Source organism: Dufourea novaeangliae, unplaced genomic scaffold (genome assembly GCF_001272555.1).
Source record: "Dufourea novaeangliae isolate 0120121106 unplaced genomic scaffold, ASM127255v1 scaffold11, whole genome shotgun sequence".
NCBI lineage: Eukaryota > Metazoa > Arthropoda > Insecta > Hymenoptera > Halictidae > Dufourea > Dufourea novaeangliae.
In genome coordinates, this window is record NW_015373895.1 from 1,060,512 (window position 1) to 1,082,065 (window position 21,554).

A 21,554-nucleotide genomic window follows, 5' to 3' on the forward strand; every position below is an offset into this window, starting at 1 on the left:
AGCAGGAATACCTGAACGCGGTTGTCTCCATTTTTCAGCAGTGGAACCTCTCTGTCTGTCCCTCTAAAACACTTGCTGCGCTATTTTCGCTGCGTAGATTGGGCTCAAGAACTCTTCGATGTCGAAGAAGCGCAAATCCCATGGTCCGATCAAGTAAAATAACTGGGCATCGTATTCTATCGTTGCCTCACATGAGGGCGGCCACCAAGATAGCACACAGACGACTTAACGACGGCTTAAAGGCGCCGGTTTCAGACGTTCCAATTGTCTCGTATAAATCTGGTATAACTGATACTCTAGTGACAGGTTGACCCTCCGTTTTTATACGGATACGTACGCAACGATGATACGCAACGGTGATACGATACGAGGAGAAGTAACAAATGGATACGCGCCTTTAGAAAGGGGTCGTGGATTCGAGTTCTGCCGGACCTATTAGTTTTTCTTTCGCGTACGAAAAAGTAATCACGTTGAATTAACACGTATATACAATATTATTATGTAAATTTGAATGAAATATTTTATTTTACCATCGTTAATACAGCAGTGTAACAGTGACAAAGAACCTATATATATTTTCAAATACTAGTAGTATACTTTTATTTTTTATTTTTACATATAAGTGAATAATATCTGTCAAAAAATCAATGGACCTCCAAAATTTGTATTGGAAAACCGGATATCCTTTGTACTATAGACGATATTAATTAACTCATAGGTATAGTAGTCAACGAAATGGGATTACTGGTGTCTACATTACGGTCGTAGAAAAGGTCACCGAGTGAGAAAAAAGGAGGCATTAGTTCCTCGTCGTTACATCTTATTAAGCCGCGCCGAGCTAGTTGCCTATACATTCGTGGTACGAAGACTATCCATTCCCGCAGCTTAAAGGAGAGAGCGAGGGCGGCTTTGGAACCCGGGTAGGTAAATGGGCCTTTTGGCCTATCGCTCCCGGGGAGGTAAATCGAACCACATAATCCGTAACAGCATCAGGGGGCAACGTCCAGCCCTACCAAGGTACTAGTACGTTGACCTTGGGATCCGGTAAATCCGAAAAGACAGGACAAATGAGACCATCCATCCAGTCGACCAAGGAGCACAGAACCACCTACCCGGACGGATCCACAGAGCGGCTATTCCGGGTCAGGCAAGCCGATCAACAGCACAACAACCAAGGAACACGGAACCACCTACCCGGGCGGGCCCCACAGGCCAATCACTGTCACGGGTTAGACAAGGTACGTCCCAGTTAGCTCGAAGGGAGGAAACGCCGAAGCACCACTATGGGACAGCTGTGGCCAATAGGTCGAACCCCGGAGTGTAAAGTGACCATCTCTGGTCAGACCCGGACCAGCTGCATGACAACTCAGGAGGACATAAAGGATCCGGAAAGTCGTTGCAAAGACGACATCCGGGACAAAGCTGGCACCGCATCAAACTGCTCCCGTAAAGGACGTGCCATTAAGACTGAGATGTGGGAATGATGCATGGTCAACGAAGGATCTCGGACCGCCTAGCAGACGCTACAACGTACCGGCGTACTTCGTCGATAGAGGGCAACCCTAGGGATAGGCACGAACCGAAACTATATACCCAGAAAGCGGATGGTGTTCTCTGATGAATCTGATATTCGTCAGTTCAGAGGGAATTTCGGTGACGTCCGGTGGGGCATCACACTTCACGTCGCGTTCCTTGCTAACATTTCTAAAGGCTGGGGGTACGGAGGGCGGTATGTAAGACAGGTGGGGGATGGGGCAGTAACTAAACAAGTTGGGGGGACGCGGTCTACTATATCGTTTATCTTTCTATCGTACACACACACTTGTCTGTAGTAAGACCATAGATATAATAGACTGCGCAGTCTTATTGTAGGGATGAAGCGAGACCGAAGGATAGAAGTAGCGCTGTAGTAACTCCTCTCTCACTCCCACATCGCAGAAGGAGGAGAAAAAACGACTGGAGGGCGATGAAGAGAAGGAATGCTGCACTCATGCAATGTCTCCACTACAGCCGTAGGAGAATCCCCCACCAACAGCACCATCAGAAAGAGAGGAAAGTTACTGTCCTTTCTTTCTAGTGCCGACTTCATCCCTACCATAAGACCACGCAGTCTATTATACAGGGTGGGGCAATAACTATGTCCACTTTGAATATTGCCGTTATTTGTAATAATATGAAAAAATGTTATATACAAAACTTACACGGTATAAAGGGGGGCATATTGTGACACAAACATTGTCTGCGTGGGTGAAGGCATAGAGGAGATTTCAAGGTCATCTCTATTTTTTGTGTTGAGACGATTTCAGCGAGCTATCATTGAAGGGCACGCAAGGTAAAATATGGTAGTAAAATAAACTTTCTTACATTACAGGAGATGCTCGAAATGGTGACCGTTTGCGTCAGTGCAAAGTTGCAATCTTCGTATCGCTGCATCACGTGCATGTTTTATCGTTTCTGAACTTATTCTATTATTATTTACTACTGATTTTATTCTGAACTTATTTATTTTTTGTACAATCTTTGAAATGTTCGGTGCGAAGGATGTGTACGGTTTGGATATCGTTCAGCATACAAGGATTGAGCTCTTATCGAATTTTGTCGCACCTCTCCATAAATGAGGATCATATCCACTTACTCTTCGAAAGAAAACTTCATTTTGATGATCACGCAGGTACTTGACTCAGCAATCGACCGAGACTGACTACTGATTCACGTTAATGTTACGAACTGATGAGATGTTTACATTTCTAGCTATACGCGATGTATTGCCGCAACATAAACAAGACCATTCGTTTCTGTAAAAGTGAAGGTCTATGAAATAATACAGCATGTGCTGGATGTAGGGGATCGGATGTGACAGGCGGTCTGTGGAGATGTTTCTCCCAGTCGCCTGGGTTTTTGGTAGCGGCCGCTAGGTGGTGAGTTTTCTCGCAAGCGGTAATTAGAGTCTTTGGCTATTTAAGGGGCTCCGGCGAGGAGCAACCCAGGCGTCTGGGGTAGGGGTCGTCTACCGTCAGCCCCACCCTTGGTAGACGATTCCCGAAACGAAACACCATGTTTTTGATCCGCCTACATAGAATAAGTTCAGAAACGATAAAACATGCACGTGATGCAGCGATACGAAGATTGCAACTTTGTATTGACGCAAACGGTTACCACTTCGAGCATCTCCTGTAATGTAAGAAAGTTTATTTTACTACCACATTTGACCTTGCGTAACCTTCGATGATAGCTCGCTAAAGTCGTCTCGACATCGACTATCACATCGCGATAAAAAAAACATAGCATTCCATTAAAAAAAATAGAAATGATCTTGAAATCTCCTCTATGCCTTCACCCACGCAGAAAATGTTTGTGTCACAATATGCCCCCCTCTATACTGTGTAAGTTTTGTATATAACATTTTTTCATATTATTACAAATAACGGCAATATTCAAAATGGACATAGTTATTGCCGCACTCTGTATATGTCTATGAGTAAGACTAAATTCACACCCAAACCCAGGGATGTATATAGTGCGAACCCGGCCGCGACTCTACTAGAGGCCGGCTAACATGTCGCCCCTATCTACATCTATCCGGAGCATTATAGTTCCCTCCCAATCCTGTGGGACGGGAGGTAGTAACTTGACAGTGGGAAACAGAGAAGGGGATGATCCTCAAGTATTTGGGACATAGGCAGGTAAACTGTGACTAGGGGGTTACGATTAGGTGACCTAGCTCTCCCTGAATGAAGATGTACAACGATGATACCGTCATTCGTACAGGCGTCACGTTACGAGACTCACCCTGTACTTCCTTTCTAAGTCACTAACTGTACTTTGACTGTATCCTATGATTTGTGCAACTTGTTTTCGGGTATTTCCTTCCTTTTAAAGGCGTCATACAAATTTTAATTATCAATACATATTTTATAGTTAATACAAATTTAATTATTCCATTTTACTATGCTACAGAGACATCAATGTTACGTTGACGTATCTTCATAATGCAATCCTATTGAAATGGTTTTCCATGTAATTTATAAGGAATTTTGCAGTTGGTGTGACGCTTTTTGAGTTTGCATTAAGTCACCACATAAGTTCGTGCCGAGTTTTATACCAGGATTTGGATCAATGTTTCAAACACAAGTTCTATGAAGAAAAAAAAATTAAGTTCGTGCTGTGACGGGTTTACATTACAATTCATAGTGTTTTGCACGTCCACGGCTATTGAATAGAAACAATATCATTTTTTATCATAATCTTATGTGTCCAAAAATGATCACAAGAATTACATCAATTTTCTTTGTGAAATGTTAGTAGACTCACCTTATTCTTTGGACAATAACCCATCGGATTATTATCTATTTTGGGCACTGCAACACCGTTCAGTTGGTAGAAAATTTGAAAACGTCAACCAAGAAATAGTATTGAACAATATTTTAATGAAAAAACAAAGAAGTTTGAAGAAAGAAAAAAATGGGAAAAAGTTGTGGAACGAAATGACGATTATGCTTTTTTTACTAAATTTAAAGGTGCGTTGTGGATATTGATCTAATTTTGGGCATGTGGTCGGTACAAACTTATAGGATAACCTAATACTTCCGTATGATACGTATTATAATCAAGATTTCTAAATAAATAAAGTTATGATCCTAGTTCTTATGCTTCGATGCAGACGATTAAATAGCTTGTTACTGTGCGCATTAATAACATATTAAATTGAAGATAAGATCACTGTAAACGTATTATTATAATCAGGGCCGTTCCTGGGTTGTTGGCCGCCCGGGTGCAAAAACAGTATCGCCGCCATTATTTACTTAATATTATTTAATTAAGAATTTGATATGCAGTGTTTACTTTTATATCTATATATATATATATATATATGTACATAGCTTTTAATACTTATCATTCAAAAGCAATATTTTCTAATTTGTATTTTCATAAAATGAAACAAAGATTATTAAAAAATAAATGCTTTTATTCAATGTGAATATTTTATTCCACATATAAGCACAAAAATAACGTATAATATTTGTAATAATGATGTTATGGCTGATAAATAGCAACCATTAATTACCTACACGAATTTAATCCAACAAATATGACTAAATATCATATACTATCTTGGACTATTCATAAAGGTAGTTCGTTTTTGTATACGAGTAGTGTTACAAAGATTACTTATAACACTAATTTCATTGAATTCTGTTTGTCTAAAATTTTCACAATCATAAAAAAAGGTTTGATCATTATTCTTACCAGCCAAAATTTCACATATGTATAATAAACGATCTGCGGCCGCCCCTTGGTTTGGCCGTCCAGTTGCGGTGGCACCTTTTGCACTCCCGCCAGGAACGGCCCTGATTATAGTTATCACGTAGATAGACATTCGAAAGTAAATTCGATACTTTTAAATACTATTTATACTATAGGTCACAAAAAGCTCGTTTAGTTCCGCAAATATTTCCAGTCTTAGAAACATTATGTATTTTAGTAATTTGGTAGGGCGTCGGAAAATTACCTCAAAAGCGTCGTTCAGGGAATGCATTCTCATTCTTTCTCTCTCGTTGCTCTCAAGCCTCCTCAGATTCTTTTCTCGCGCGGAAATTCCACTTTTTCGCCTCCTCGTCGTCGGTGGTCCTCCACGATTTCTCCTCTTCGCTTGTTTCGGATTTCTGTCACTGCCACTACTATCACTCTCCTCACCCACCTGTTGATTAATGGCAAAAACGAGTATTGAATTAGATGTTCATATATTCCATTCAATTGTAAGGTAGACCGAGCCTAATCGGATCAAAATAAGAATTCAGTCCATATTTTTTATATTCTCGTGGAGACGAACATTTCGATTGTTCATATTGCGGCATCCTTGTCCCCCAAACCCAATCCAATAACCCATCAATTAATTTTTTACTATCAAACAGAAAATGATTCGATTCGCCTCGATCTACCCTACTATTGATCTTTATCAAAGTTCCAGTAGAAATATGAAAAATACACTATATAAATTCACCCTATATAAAAAGGTCAAGATCATTGTAGCCCTTCCATAGTCAAAATAACTGCTGCATTTTCTACACTTTTTTTGTTTATAACTTTTTAATAAGAAACGGGCGACGGCTAAAACCTTCTAAAGGTCACTGATGAAGGTGACCTTGACAACATATGTCAAGGTCAAGGTTATCAGGGTTGCCGCCCATATTCTAAATAGTTACACCACGTAATATAATTTTTGTTTTGGAGTATTTTATTCGACACGTCAGAATTAATTACGCTTGAAATAGAAGAAAACTTACCTCTGTCCCAACCACACGGTGCCGCCTTCGTTTTCCGGTAAGCGAGTCAACGGAAGCGTCGTCCAGGTCGATATACATCTCCTGATCGCAGTCTTGATCGCTACTTGATAACCTCGCCAGACTTCGCATTATCCTAAAGAAATACGTTATGTTATTAATCATTAATCTTCGTCAAATGTTTCGTTACAACGAAATATAAGTAAAGTCGCGTTTCGGCAACAGAGTTCAGTGTCGCCCTCGTGTGCCAATATACAGGTTGTTAAGCAAAACGGGGAACAGCTTCTCCCAGCGGATTCTACACACTAAAGTAAGGCAAAAATCAAGAATGACGAAATTGCATTCGAAATTTCGTTTGCAAACTATCAACTGTTGAAAGAAAAGGCAAAATACGCGCAAGATACGCATTGGCGTAACTAGAATTTTTTCTGGGGGGGAGGCGGGTACCCTAACTTCTGCCAATAACACTCCTCATCAGGCATCTGCAAAATTTTTCTGCACAAAATTTCTACCACGTGTGTGAATTGCACAAAATGAAGTTACACATTTTACAAGAATTATTTACAAATTTATTTAACACTAAAATTAAGAACAGAAAGATATAAATGTAACTCTTAAAAATAAAAGAAATTTGAGATTGATTAAAATCAAGAGTATATAATGCGCAAATACCTATAATTAAAATTCATCATATATAAGCTACAATTTACTGTTTTCTTTTTCTGCAAAAATATTTTTCATATTCTCGAGCGCTAGTACCCTTAATTGCATCCGGCCCTTCAATTGATGTTGCAGGATTATTAGTTAAGTAGAATGTAAAAATTACACAGCTTAATACTCATGCAATTTTACTTAATACTTTAACGTAATACCGATAGTATTGTATTTTTCGTACTTAGTTGCGTTGCGTATTGCATTTCGGCCCAAGTATTTATTTTTTATAACATAAGATTTTACCAACTGACGAATGTTTTTTTTTAAATATTTCAATAATTTCTGGACGTGGTAGGGGAGACAGGCCTATCTAGTTACGTCACTGAAGAGACGTCTGACGTGATGAGTTATACATACTACTTGAATAGTCTACTCCTAGCTGATACATGGAATCGATCGATAACCTAGTTAAACTTATGAATGAAACAAACTCGTGAAACAATTAAAAAGTGCACCTTTTAAATACAATTATCCGCCGTATCAGACACCTATATTTTACGCCACTTGGCCTGTATTTTCAACAATAATTATTACCTCGGAAACGAAACTTCGAACACACTTTTGTCATTCTTAATTTTCGTTTTAGTTTTGCATGTAGAATCCACCCTGTGAAACTAACCCACGTTTCTACTAACACCCTTTATATTGTAATAGGAGTAGTGTAGATGCTGGAGCAATTTTGTGGTATTGGTGTTGGTGTTAGTGATAGTACATACACGTCAGCCGCTCTTATACAAATAAAAGGAAATAATATGTATGCTCAAATGGTCATAACTCCGGTACAAATGGACATATCGATATCACTGAAAAATCGTTTGGGAGTGTAGAATCTTTAGTTTCAAATATTCTTTCAAGATTTTAGCTGCGTTGCTTTTGCGCAATATTATAGCGATATAAAGAGCGCATGGAAAGTTTCTCAAAATTTTGATCTACTTTGCAACGTTACATGGGACGAATACAATTTTTCAGACAAATTACATTTATTCTAGACGAAAACGTTTATCTTCCTGTGTGAAATAAGCGTTCGTTGATTGTTATGCGATTCTTTTTGGTCGAGTTCTTCAACTTTGAAGCAAACATCATCTTTTTTACTTCAATTGCTTCTAAAAATAGAAGGGATCACCGAAGGACGTTCAACAGGAAAGCAATAGAAAGGTCAGTATTTCCACTTGCAGATGTGTCTTCTGTTTTTTTTCGTTATAATTTACATTTCGATATACCAGGTCTTTTCGAAAACAGACTTCAAAATTGCATAAATTCAAGTTTCTCTTTAACTTGTTGTATCTCGGCAACGGATCACCGCAACATCATAATTCATTTGAATTATGAAGCGGAGTGTCTGCTGATCTGATTAAGCTGCAGACGAACCTGCAGAGCTAATTTTTCACCTATGGCCACTATATTTAAAATTACCTATTTGATTTTCATAATTATTTTGATTAGGTAATTTCATTACACAAGCCATACCGCGTGGAGGTAACTCGTCGGTTGGCAGGGTTGAATCGATACCGCCAAGGTATCGATATTATTACTCAATGCTAGTATTGTATGAGGATATCGATACTTACTCGGTATCGAAACAAAAGTATCGTTACCTACTTCTTTTGAATTATATTTTCCTAACCTTGATACCCAACACAAAAGTTGCTTACACCTTGAAAGAAAATAAAATACAATACTATACTTTATATATTTATTTACTTGTATCGACTCATCCCTATTTAGGTTGGCGTAACTAGTCTTCGGCTGTTTTCACTGTAAACATAGTGGCCATAGGTAATAAATTCTTAGCGGGTGCGTCTGCAGTTTAGTCGAATCGGCAAACGCTCCGCCTTAAAATGACCTTAAGATTATGATGTTGTGGTCATCTCTTGCCGAGATACAGCGAGTTAAAGAAAACATTCAAATCGTGCAATTTTGAAGCCTATTTTCGGAAGGATCTAGAATCTAGAACATCGAAATGTTACTAAAATCGTAAAAGCAAAAAGTTTATGTTTAGCAGGAGTGACAGGCTTTTTTATTGCTTTTTTTCAATTAAAGTCAAAAAACGATTTTTAGTTCAAACTTGAATAACTCAGCCAAAATAAATCGCAGAACAATCATCGAACGTTTATTTTACACAGGAAGATAATCGAGTTCGATTAATATCAACGTAATTTGTCTAAAAAATTTTATTTCTCCCACGTAACATTGCATAGCAGAACAAGATTTTGAAAAAATTTCCGAGTTCTTTTCATATTGCTAGAACTTTGCCTAAAAGCAACGCAGCTAAAAACTTGAAAAAGCGTCTAAAAGTAGGGATACCACGATTTCAAAGGATTTTTAGTGATATCTATTCGATCATTTTTACCGGAATTACGACCATTTGAACTTGGCCCCATTTATCGAATTCGTAGAGGTGATCCCTTAATTTTTTAGCGGAGTGTACAATAATATGGCTGTTTAAAACGAAGTACCATTCAGTCAAGCAAGACATTATGAACACAGAGATCTCTCGTTCACTAATCTTACAGAAGGAAACCTAGTTAGTAATCACACCACAGAAATAAAGAAGACCTACACGTGTGTCATGTAACTTGAATCCTTTCCAATCAAGTAACAAGCCATAATTCTTCAAGCAGCAAACGGTATCAGCGTTAAAAACTATGCTTGTGCAATTGGAAACATAATAGGCCCTGAAGCAATAAGACACATATCCAGAAATTCAAACGATCGAATCGGTATGTATTTAGACAACAAAGAAACTATAACCTGTCTAACCTCTAAATACAAAGCAATATCAATGAAGTATAATAAAATGCAAATAAGATCTACGTTAATACCTAAACAACGGATGAATCTATCAAACGTTCCTCCAATAGTACCCAAACTTGCAACTGAAAACATCTAGATCCTAAAAAAAAATTAACTTGTCAACGATATCCAAATAGCACATGACGCCTTGAAGACGGATTAAAGACGCCTTAGACTTAAAATAGTCGTAAAATAGGCGTCTTTAAGGCGTCATGTGCTATCTGGGGAAAAGTATATTGTTACCCTTGCTTCGAAAAAAAACGCAAAAATAATATTTGAAAACCAAACTTTCGTATCAGGAAACTCCTTATTTTTAATTGAAGCCACTTTATCAAAAACGCTCCACGTATGTTATTATTTTGGTAAAGCTTTCAAAAGACATTTGTTTGACTTTTATTCAATTATATTGTTCTAAATGAAAGTTTCAGTAAACATATATATAAAAACGAAGTTTTAAATAGGGTCCCTAACATTGGGTCCCTTTTTATTTAATTCGAAAACGTGACGTCAAAAGAAACCTTCCTAATTTGATTCTCGAAATTTTACCAAGAAACAACACACCAATTCGCACAACGTTTTGCGAGACGGTTAATGAATGATTGAACAGCACTCGTAATTACTAGCTAAATGATAACCTTCGACTGAGCGACTTATCGTACACCGCGTAATCTGCAGCACAGATAGAGGAATCACAGTTTTATATTTTATTATAACACTACGACGATTGCAATTAAAGTATAACACTGCTTGACTCACCAATGTGATATCGATTAACTGAAGAGTAAATTAATTATGAGTATGTACCCAAATAGCACAAAGACGTAATATGGACATCCAGAGGATGTACATATGTTTCGAACGTTCGGTACATTCGGAGGATGTTCCGAAAAGACCCAGGGTAAATGTCCCAATTACTGCCAGTGTTCTTAATACTGTCACTTCATTTGTTTCACTTACTAACAACGTAACGTATAAAAACTATGTACAAAAAAAAATTCGTTATTAAATTATTGGGACTTTGATTTACATAAAAACAAAGAAATACATGTACTTGTGTATACCTGGTATTTAAAAATTAATGTTAAAGAATAAAAGTGCAATTTGAGGGTTAAAAACGCGACTACGTAAGTAGGAGGTGATGGCGAAATCGTAGTAAAGAAGGGGATGCAATTTTACTATTTAACCAGCGATGGACAAAGTTGGCTCTCGGGAGCTAAAACTTGTCCCCACCATCGTACACCGTTACCATGGAGTGACAGAGGCAAGAGTTTGTACTTCTTTGTTTCTACGAAGGTACACGGTGTGAAAGAAAGGTTGGAAGGGGAAACAAGCGCGCGAGATGCCTCTATGCTGCCCAGCGCTGCACTACTTGATAAATTTATTTCAACTACTGAAATAAATGTTAAATCAAATATTAATTTGGCATAAATTTTAATAATTCCCAATAACAAGTGATAGGGGGCCCTTTCCTTACGTTACTTTTTCCTCTAGTGGAAACAGAGTTTGCTCGTGGGTGTACAGACTGTTTTATGGACTGTCGAATCCACGATCACAAATTGCGGAGATATTAATACAAACAATATGCATTATTGGGCAACAGAGAATCCACATTAAATTCGTGAAATTGACCACCAACACCGTTGGAAAGTGAATGTTTGGTACGGCATAATTGGTCACCGAATCATTGGACCGTACTTCATTGAACGATCATTAACGGGTCAAACGTATTTCACATTTTTGTCCAAAACACTACCAGACCTATTAGAAAATGTATCGTGTCTAATACGTCAAATAATGTGGTATCAACAGGACGGCTGTCGAGCACATTATGCTCGACAATTGCAGCAAATAGTAAAAAGGACGTTTCCTAATCGTGGGATCGAACGTGGCAGTAACATTGCTTAGCTAGCTCGCTCGCCAGATTTAACGCCGTTCGATTATTGCCTTTGGGGAACATTAAAAAATGAAGTTTATCGCGAGCCACGAACGACAGCCGAAGATATGCGAGAACGTATTATTAGTGCATGTGCCGCAATAACTGTAAAAACACTAGAAAAAGTTCTTCGTTCACTCATAATCCGATTACGCAAATGCATTGATTGTACTGGACAACACTTCGAACACAAAAACTTGTTCTGCAAATGATTTTACAAATCATTAATTTTAAACCCTATTTGGTGTAATATTTTTTTACGTAGAATTTGGTATTTTATCCGAATTTGAGATAAAATATTAGGCATTCCATTTAAAAAACTGAAGATAACTCTCATATCTCTATAAAAAAGCAAAGTAACAAAAAACAAATCACAGCATTGTATGTCCTCCTGGAAACTATGCAACATTTGTTTGAAAATTTTTTTCGTACAACAAATAACTTATGAATTATTTGAAATCGTCATATTACGAAACTCACCCGGTATATAATAAAAATCTGCGAAATTGTAGGAGGCAATTTCATAAATATATATAAGCTCGTCACTTTTCGTCAAATAAAGTTATACAAAATTTAATTGTTATAAACAAATTATGTTTTTGACAATTTGTTAACGCCATACTATTGTACATAAAAAAACCATGACACTCGCCTATTAAAGGTGCCATCCTACCTCTTACACTTAACAAGATACAGAGTCCTCGCGATTATTGACTCTTCGTTGATATGCGATTATTGTCCAGGCGTCATCCCCACCACTGTGGGGAGGGGGAGGCAGTGGAACTCGGCAACCGCATACTTTATTGCCGCAGCGCGCCGTGACGGCTTCCCGTTCACGGCCGACGACTGAACGTTGGGAGCCCACAAAAAGGTTACATTCCCGGGTGTCGGTTAAACAATACTAATGCATCGATAAAACTTTTTTATTTTTTCTTCTTTATTAATGAAACTTTTATAAACAAATTGGTGAGATTTTTCTGATTAAAATGATACCAAACACGACGCAATTTGGGTCATATTTACTTCTGATTTATCAGAATCGATAATGAACTAATATGAACGTTTAACAGTTTCTACATGAGTAAATATGATCCAAATTGTCATATTTGGTATCATTTTAATCGGAAAAATCTCACTAATATACTAGTAAAAGTTTCATTAACAACGAATCAAAAATAAAAATGTTTCATCGTTGCATTAGCGTTGTCTCGCGCGCCGGGCAACAATGTATGCGCTCGATGGACTCGACGTGCGGAGAGGGGGAATGGAAGACGATTAGTCAAAGCGTTCAATCGTCAGCGACTGCCCAGAGAGCTGCCGACGAATAAAATGTAGCTGAATCACCTTCAGTCACACGTATTTTTATTATTGGACGAAACGGCACACACACAATCGGACTATGTGGTCGGCTATAATGTAATCATTGGTCGGCGAGAGCGTCGCAGGCGGGCCACGCAGCCGAGTCGAGTGGAAAAAGGAGCTTTCTCTCTGTTTTTCATTGGCTTGTCCTTTTCTACGTTCGGAATACTACAAAGGCGAGTTGCCGAGGCTCGAGCTTCGAGCAAAAAACGTATTCACGGGAGTCAGAAGCGTTTCGCGTAGTCCACAATTATCGCCCCCTCGCGGACCCGAGTTAGAGACGACAATCGAGAGTACTCTGTATATTGGAAAAACGAAACATTCTGCAGGGATATAACTTCACCCCTTTAATGCGAGAGTAGGCCGATAAAAAAATGGTTCCTTGCATAACTCGATGTCCTCTACAATCCCACAAAGTTTCATGAAAATCGGGACCTGCGGTTTGGGAAACCTTCCCTGTAAGTGCGGAAACCACAGGAAAATTAATCTTTTATTTATTAAACACAAGCCAACCTAACCTAATTAGTTAGTTAGTTAGTTAAGTACGTTTCACCCGGGAGAGAGGGATGTCGGTATCCCCTTCCGAGGCCGAAGGCATGTTCATCAGACGACTCGCTTTCTCAAAGCCCGTGAGGCTAGGGTCGGCTTTACCCGGGGATGCTTGTTATGCTTGTTGCCTCAACTTTCGAACCAGATCTAACTTTTTTAGGCCCGGGCTGCATGAAGGTACGGAAGTACTCGTGCCGGGGGGTGGAGAGTCATTAGGATCGTCCCATCCCTACCTAGATAATAATAAGCTATGGAGTTGGACGTTGGGGCAACCGATACTTTGTCTCCGAAAGGTGAGTACCAACTCACTCTTATCTTCACCCACCAATCTACCCTAACTTCCATCACCTTGCACAGAATGAAATCTAACCGCCCTTTTAAACATTTGGGAATTGTTTCTTATACGCCGTTTAATACATTACCATAGGCGTTTGTAAAAACACTTATTTAAACGTTCCCAAGAAATACAGAGAATGTTAGTTTTACACATTCGGAAAACTGTTCTGAGAATGTTAACACATGACGTCCTCAGGACATTCCATTTTGCAAATAGGACCTTCCTAGGACATTTAAAGATCTTAACGTAGGGGAACATGTTCCATTTTGCAAATAGAACCTTCCTAGGACATTTAAAGATTTTAACGTAGGGGAACATGTTGGGTAAATGTCCCAATTACTGTCACCTTAAGATTGTAGCGTACCTTCATATAATCATTTTACATGTCGTTTAACCTAAAAATTGTCTCAGTTTGAAACATAGTATTATTTAACATTGCTTGCATTTAAAAAGAATAGTTGTACAATCCCAGTGTTCCTATAACTGTCACCTCAAAAATTGTACTAATTCTTATGTACTTTAACAATCCATTTTGTAAAATAGGTATAGGTTAAATCAGCGCTGGGGAAATAGGCACCTCTCGCGCCTATTTCCCCTTCCAACCTTTCTTTCGCACCGTGTGCCTTTGTAAAAACAAAGAAGCACAGACTCTTGTCTCTGTCACTCCATGGTAACGGTGGACGATGGTGGGGACAAGTTTTAGCTTCCGGGAGCCAACTTTGCCCATCGCTGAAGTAGTGGGAGGCCCTTTCCCTTCGCCACTTTTTCCCCTAGTGGAACCCTAGTGCACTACACGTGGAAATACGACATCCGTCATCGTTTCCAATTTTACAACAGTTACGTTTCTATACGTTAAAACTGCCATATTCTTTGAGCCTTTTACTAAGCCTTGCGGCGCTTCTGCATTTATTTGTTGCTCTTGGTGCAATAACTTTTTATATCACGAACATATTTTTGAACAGTTTCATTATCATGTGATACACGACGAATAGGCTTGTCACTGTATAAGTATTCTTATTTGAAGGTACGTGAAATTGAAAGTTGTGCTTTATAAGTAGCGACGTTGTATGTACAATTATTGATAATATGAAAGATTTTTTGAAATTATTATCAATGATTAAATAAATCACACTTCTTGTCGACGTACCACTTTGCTATCTTGCACGGCTTAAAAATGTATACAAGGGAAATATTTCCCTCAATACAAATATTCGTAAAAAAATGTGTATTCAATGTAAATTGATTTGTTGAATGAATCCTTGAAATAAGTAACTTAAAATAGGTATGTCGCATATGTTTGTTGCTTATACATGTACATACAGTAGGTATATATGTGTATATATATTTTTTACATATCTTCAATAAGCTTAATTTATTACTCCCATTAGAGTTGCAAAATTATAGTAATTATCCTCAACGAAAGCATGTATACGCGAATTTACGTACAATTGAACCAGATAATCAGTCAGCTTGTAGAACTGGAATGTTATACGGATTTAAAAAACAAAAACTAGCGGTTATCATTATCACATTCCGTGCCACGTGGGTCGCATACGTTCCACGCGGAACTTTCAGTTCAGGGCAACAGGTAACATTAAGCATGGTAATGTGGAACGCATGCGGCTCACGCAGCCTGAACGGAAAATTACAAAAATTCAGTCCGACACGGGGAACGTGTTCTACATGTAACAATTTTAAAACTAAATTGAAGAAAACCATGAAGTACTGTAACTGTTGAGAGTGGCAATACTTCATGTGTAGAGAGATTACTCTTCTTAGGTTGGCAACAGGTGTAAGTGCGAATGAGTGCGTGTGTGTGAGAGAGAAAGTAGTTCAGAAGGATATAATAAACGGTCAAAACCAAAAGTGAATGTGTGAAGTTAATAATCCCTTTATTAAACTGTAATCAGCAGTCATTTCCACAGAGTCATTCCACGTCAATCAAATCTCATTATAACAATACTAACCTTCAAAATTCGTAAAAAGACAAATTATTGTATATGCTTAAACGAGTCAAAGAATGCTTAATTAATATCTGAAACTTTTTTTTTAATAACCCCTATCTTTATTTCTCGCAATTTGTCCTGTGGACATTCGGTGATTTGGATGGTAGTAAGGGTAATATGTAGGTGCTAATCTTTTTGGAGTTGCACTGGCTGCATTCAGCGGACTCAACCGTTGCGCAACCGTTGAGTGATTTCACTAGATTTTACGCTGAACAGTACCGTTCACTTGCTAACTTCTCAACATGTTTAGTGATCGGTCGCCATATTTTGTAGCGGAAATAAACTATGCTACCTTTGCTCAATGTGTTGTGATTCAATATGGCGGAACCCAGTGAACCGACAAACGTAAACAATGTAACGCATATACGAGGCACAAGCCATAACGGCATTTTACATACAAAACTAGATACCATATTTTCCACATTTGTTTATTAGTATCTATCATTCACAAAGTTCTGTTCTTTATTTAATCTTTTTTTATAATGTAATATCCAATACTACTTCTAAGTTATGTATTTTATTTTTATATGCACTTTGAAGCTATCACTGAATTAAAAAATTTATATTTCAAAACTTATACGTGACATCCGAAAACGTTCTTTAAATAAATTATCAGTGTATAACGAAATTATACTTTTAGCATAGTTTTCATTTTATCTAATCCTGTGCTTTGTTGTTGTTAAATTATTTATAGGTTGCCCTAAATCGTCCATTAATCTTTTAATTTCATTCACATCCAACGCATTGTCCAGATCAATTATAGCAAAGCTGCATTCATTTTTTTATACTTTATTATTATTTTATGAGAAGATAATATTGTTCACGCATGTTGTAACAACTGTTTAAATTTAGCGCCACAAGCTGCTACAAATGTATCACACTACCCCAAATGTCGTTCAGGAAAATTAAAGGACTAATCAGTGATGAATTCACTACGGTTGTCTCAACGGTTGAGTCCGCTTTAGTCCGCTGAACGCAGCCATTGTTAAAACTGTACTTGTGTGGTTAGATCCAGTGGATGTTTTTTCTTCAGTCTTCTGATTATATCGGTAGTGTATAGACAGTTGGCCAACGGGTTTGGATGGTTTCATGTTTTTATTTTATATCTGTCGGGTATCTGTTGAATTTCTTCCTCTACAGTAGGGATTTGTAAATCTTTGCTTACTTCTTCGTTCCTTATGGTCCGTTGACTATAGTTTGTAGAATAATTGATTGAGCGGCCTTCCATTTGCTTCCATTCTGGTGATATGGCTTTTTACTGCCGTGCCCCATAACTGGATGCCGTATGTCTATATGGATTTTATTATTACTTTATAAATCAGCAATTTGTTTTCCCATGCTCAATTTCGATTGACGGTTTGTTAATCAACACATGTCTCTTCTTTTAATTTTAATTTGTTGTATTTTTTTGTGTATGTGATGAGTCCAGGTTAATTTTGTGTCCAAGTGGAGTCCCAAGTATTTGACCACTTTTGTTTTCGGTATCTCATTGGTGTGATTTTCGGGATTTCACCTCTGTGAAGGGTGAATGTTATGTGATTACATTTGTTGTAATTAACCATTATTCTTTGCTCTGTGAGCGATTTTTCTAGCAGTCTAATGTGGTTTTGTAGAGTTTTAACTACTTCTTGTAGATCTTCATATGTTGCTGTTATCGTTGTGTCATCTGCAAATGTGCGTATTGAGGTATTTGGTGTATAGTATTGGACCAAATACACTTCCTTGTGGTACTCCAGCATTTATTATATGAATGCCTGAGTACAAATTCTTCACTTTTACGTAAAAAGTTCTACTGCTTACATAAGATTTCAACAGAAGGTAGATTTTATCCGGGAAGTGTTATTTTACTGTTTTTAGTCAACCGCTGTGCCAAACCTAGTTGAATGCTGTTTCAATATCAGTTTCAAAAGTAAGATTGGTCTGCATGAGGAAGATTTGTGAATATTTTTGTTTGGCTTTGGCAGCATTATTACTTTGGTCAATTTCCATGTACTTGGTTCGTATTGCAGTCTGAGTATGGTGTTGAATATTATTGCAACCATGCATATTGCCTATTCAGGAAGTTATTTAATTATTTTGCTGCTAATTAGGTCAAAGCCTGGAGTTTTATTAGTTTTAATTTTTTAAATGAGTTTTATTTTTTTTTGTAGTACTACGAAGAATATTGTTTTGTCCCACATCCACTGTAGTGTCGTTTGTTGTGTAGTTCCATTTCAGTAGAGTGTGGTAGAGATATTCTGTAAACACCGTAGCTTGTTCCAAGAATGTTTTTGCCCAAGAGCTGTCTCCTTTTTTTTAGTGTTGGTATCGGAACTATTGATGTTATTCTGAAGTGCATTCTGTTTAGTTCTTTAATTATGGCAAAGTCTGTTAGATCTGGTATTTTCTCGACTGCTTTTCGCCAGTAGGTGTGTTCACCAGTGGTAAGCGGTGATAGTGTTAATTTTTCTATGACATGTAGCAATGTTCTGCCCCTGGGTGTTATTCCTTTTGAGCTCCAGTGCTTATGCTTAGCATTATAGTCATCTGCTGCTAAGAATTTATTTCCTAGTGTTTGGAAGAAGTGTGTGATTTGGAGGTGAGTAAATGGTTGATATCTGTACTTCTTTGTTTGTTTCTATTGTTACTTTGTTGCTTGCAGATAATCATGTGTGACGGTACCTTAGATTTTAATTACAATTTTATGATCGGTTTTGTATATACTACTATTATATTATTATATGTTACATACATCTGAAATTATTGTAAAGAAAGAAAACCTATCAATGTAGTTTTGAGAACGTACATTGTAGGTTAATGTGAAAATAAGGTTGGATAGTTTATTATAGATATTAAGTTCAAATTAACTGGATTGGTATTACTGTATTTTCAATTATTGTAAATTACTGAAGTAATCCTAACTAAATACTATAGGTTAATGAATTAATCGCAATACCCGTGCAATATATCGCATCCGCGTTATTGAAAACTCTTTTTTTGCCATCGTCTTCAATTTTAATGGAGGAAAGTGTTGAATGATCAACCTAAAGACCTACTGACTGTGATTCTCTCTATATCTGCGAGCGCATTGCTCTATCCTAAATAACTTAGTCACCCTTATTTTGCCGAAAATCTGAACTCTTACTTACTCATCCTGTACTAAGATCCACAAGCATCTTCTCCCTACCACAGAGCAATAGTATATAAAACCCTATTAAATTTCGTAAAAGGTTAGACCTAATTCAGACATAGACTTGAGAACTGCGAAACGTTTAGTTTACAATTAGACTCTGGACACTCTGTTACGTGTAATTGAATAAACCTCTTCAAGACTTTTTAAAAGTGTTGCACTCGACTCTCCGACTCGGAATTCAACAACGGTTTTGGATACAAAAATGAGCAGTTTGTTCCACTGTGCGTCACGCCGCACTGGTGGACCTGCTAAGACCAGAATTCTACAGTTCAGAATTACAAAAATAAATTTTAAAAACAAAAGATCACAGAATACGGACATATTAAAAAAGAAATTGTAAATATGACCCTGGAGTCCAATTTACAAAATAATAATATTTTTGTAACTACACGTATACAGAAAAATATTAATTAAAAATAACAATTCATCATGATTAAAATGACAGAAACATCAAGTTCATATCTTTAATAGTTGAAGGGACAAGAGTTCTTTTGAGAATGTAGTTTTCGTAAGAATCTGTGCAAATTATCAACTTTGAAAGTTTGTATCTTTTAAACAATTTCAAAATCAGATCTCCCCATCCTATTCCCACGTGGAATGTAACGTATTTCAATTTGAGAAAAATCCCAGATGTCGTGTATAAAAATGATCCGCTTAGCGTGAAATGACCCAATTATGCATTTGATGAACCATAAGAGGAAATAATTAGTGATCGAAACAAACAAAAGAACTTTTAGGATATTTATTGACGCTATATTTCTCCGACTTTCTAGACACTTAATTCACAAAAAGCAACTGAAATGCAATATACAAATGTATCCATTAAGGGAACTTTAAAGAGACCTATTAGTCCAAGAATAGTTAAGGTTTCGAATATTCGATCAAAGACAAAAGAGAACAAGGATAAGGAAGTACACACTAAATGTACTAAGATTACACTGTAGATAAAATTACATTATTTTAACTAAATTATAATTGGATCTTCATGTTTCATTGTCACTGTGATTGTGTAATATCCGCAATTAAGTTTCGAACAGTCTGACGAGCAAGTATCCGTAACTGCGGATACCAAAATAATGAAATCGAAAATTATATAAGTAATGGTAATATACACAAGAACTTGCCAAATAAATAACCTAATATCGTCGCCCTGAATAAATGCATAAATGTTTATGTTAATATTTGGAAGTGTCTACTGGTTACTTTCCAAGTGTTGACGTGTCAAGAATTTGTATTACGCGAAAACGTGTCAAACGACGTGATATTACGTGTATGTATCATCTAATACTTAATAGACGAAAAACTGTCAATATCGATGATCAAATGTTATTTTTATAGCAAACTGTCCAAATGATATTATGGGACAGTCTAATAGCACTTTAGTCTCTGTCAGTCCGTAGATGCAATGTCGTATCACGATCCCGTTCGTCATTTGTATGAAAAAAAAAAAAACGAAAAGTGTAATGCGAGCTCGTGGCGTTCATACTTATACTGCCACGACGGCGAATGTAAAAATTTGCATTGCTTTGCAAACATAGGTGAATGCACGCACGCATGGTATTTCTGTCTGGCCAAAGACGCGTGGGCATGAAGAAGGTCGAACAAAAACGAAGGCAGAACAGGTGTTGTGTTTACCTTAGAAATCGGCAGTCCCGGGCGACGTACGTGCGATTACTTTCGACACGTGTCCATCGGAGAAATGAATTTATTACACGAACGCAACCGAGACTAATGACCCCTCGTGGAATCAGATATGTAGATCCTAATCGAGTGAAGGCCGTTTTTTCTTATGATCCTTATTATACTCCTTTCTCCACTCTAAATCATTGAACACTTTCTACTTGGCACTGTTTTTTTGAATTTTTTTTTTATCTTTCACAACAATTCCGATGTCCAGGCTTCCCCACTATTTTAATGCAGGACACTTTCCCTCGCGATCGACACTTCGGCTTCTTCCCACTAGTGTTCCTGAACAAGGTTTTCGATTGTTCCTTTCAGACAGAGATACGATTGATAATTTGTGTTTCGTCGTACTTCTGTCCGTCCAATTCTCTGTTAGATGTCAGGGATCCGATGAAATGATCTTTGATGCCTGAGTGGAAAGTACTAACTGTACAACACGTGGAAATTATTTGTGGTTGATGGGGAGAAAGTTCGTTGTATCGTTGTCTTTGATGCTATGAGTAGGTATAGTTTCTGCATTATTCTGGTTATCGCGCGAGATAGAAACGACAGAATCTGTTATTTTTTTTTATCATACAAGTGAGCGACCTGCTGCGTGCATGGTATTCTGATCTACGTATGCGTATATACATTGCTTCCGCGATCGTGAACGTTCAGGAATGCGTATACGAGCCGAGTGAATGGGAGACTTTATTTTTTTTCTACTTGTATGTTTTCGGCAGTAACG

General features: G+C 37.4%; 1 protein-coding gene across 1 annotated transcript in view; it reads right to left on the reverse strand.

Annotated features, from left to right (window-relative positions):
- Positions 1-20,950, reverse strand: part of LOC107190583 (class A basic helix-loop-helix protein 15-like) — a 36,996-nt gene extending 16,046 nt beyond the window's left edge. The window contains exons 1-3 of the mRNA XM_015579412.1: positions 20,780-20,950; positions 6,285-6,417; positions 5,510-5,698 (exon numbers count right to left, since the gene is read on the reverse strand). Coding sequence (XP_015434898.1) covers positions 5,510-5,698; positions 6,285-6,413 — 318 coding nt within the window. The 5' untranslated portion in view covers positions 6,414-6,417; positions 20,780-20,950. The remainder of the gene's footprint in view (positions 1-5,509; positions 5,699-6,284; positions 6,418-20,779) is intronic.
- Positions 20,951-21,554: the final 604 nt, after the last annotated feature.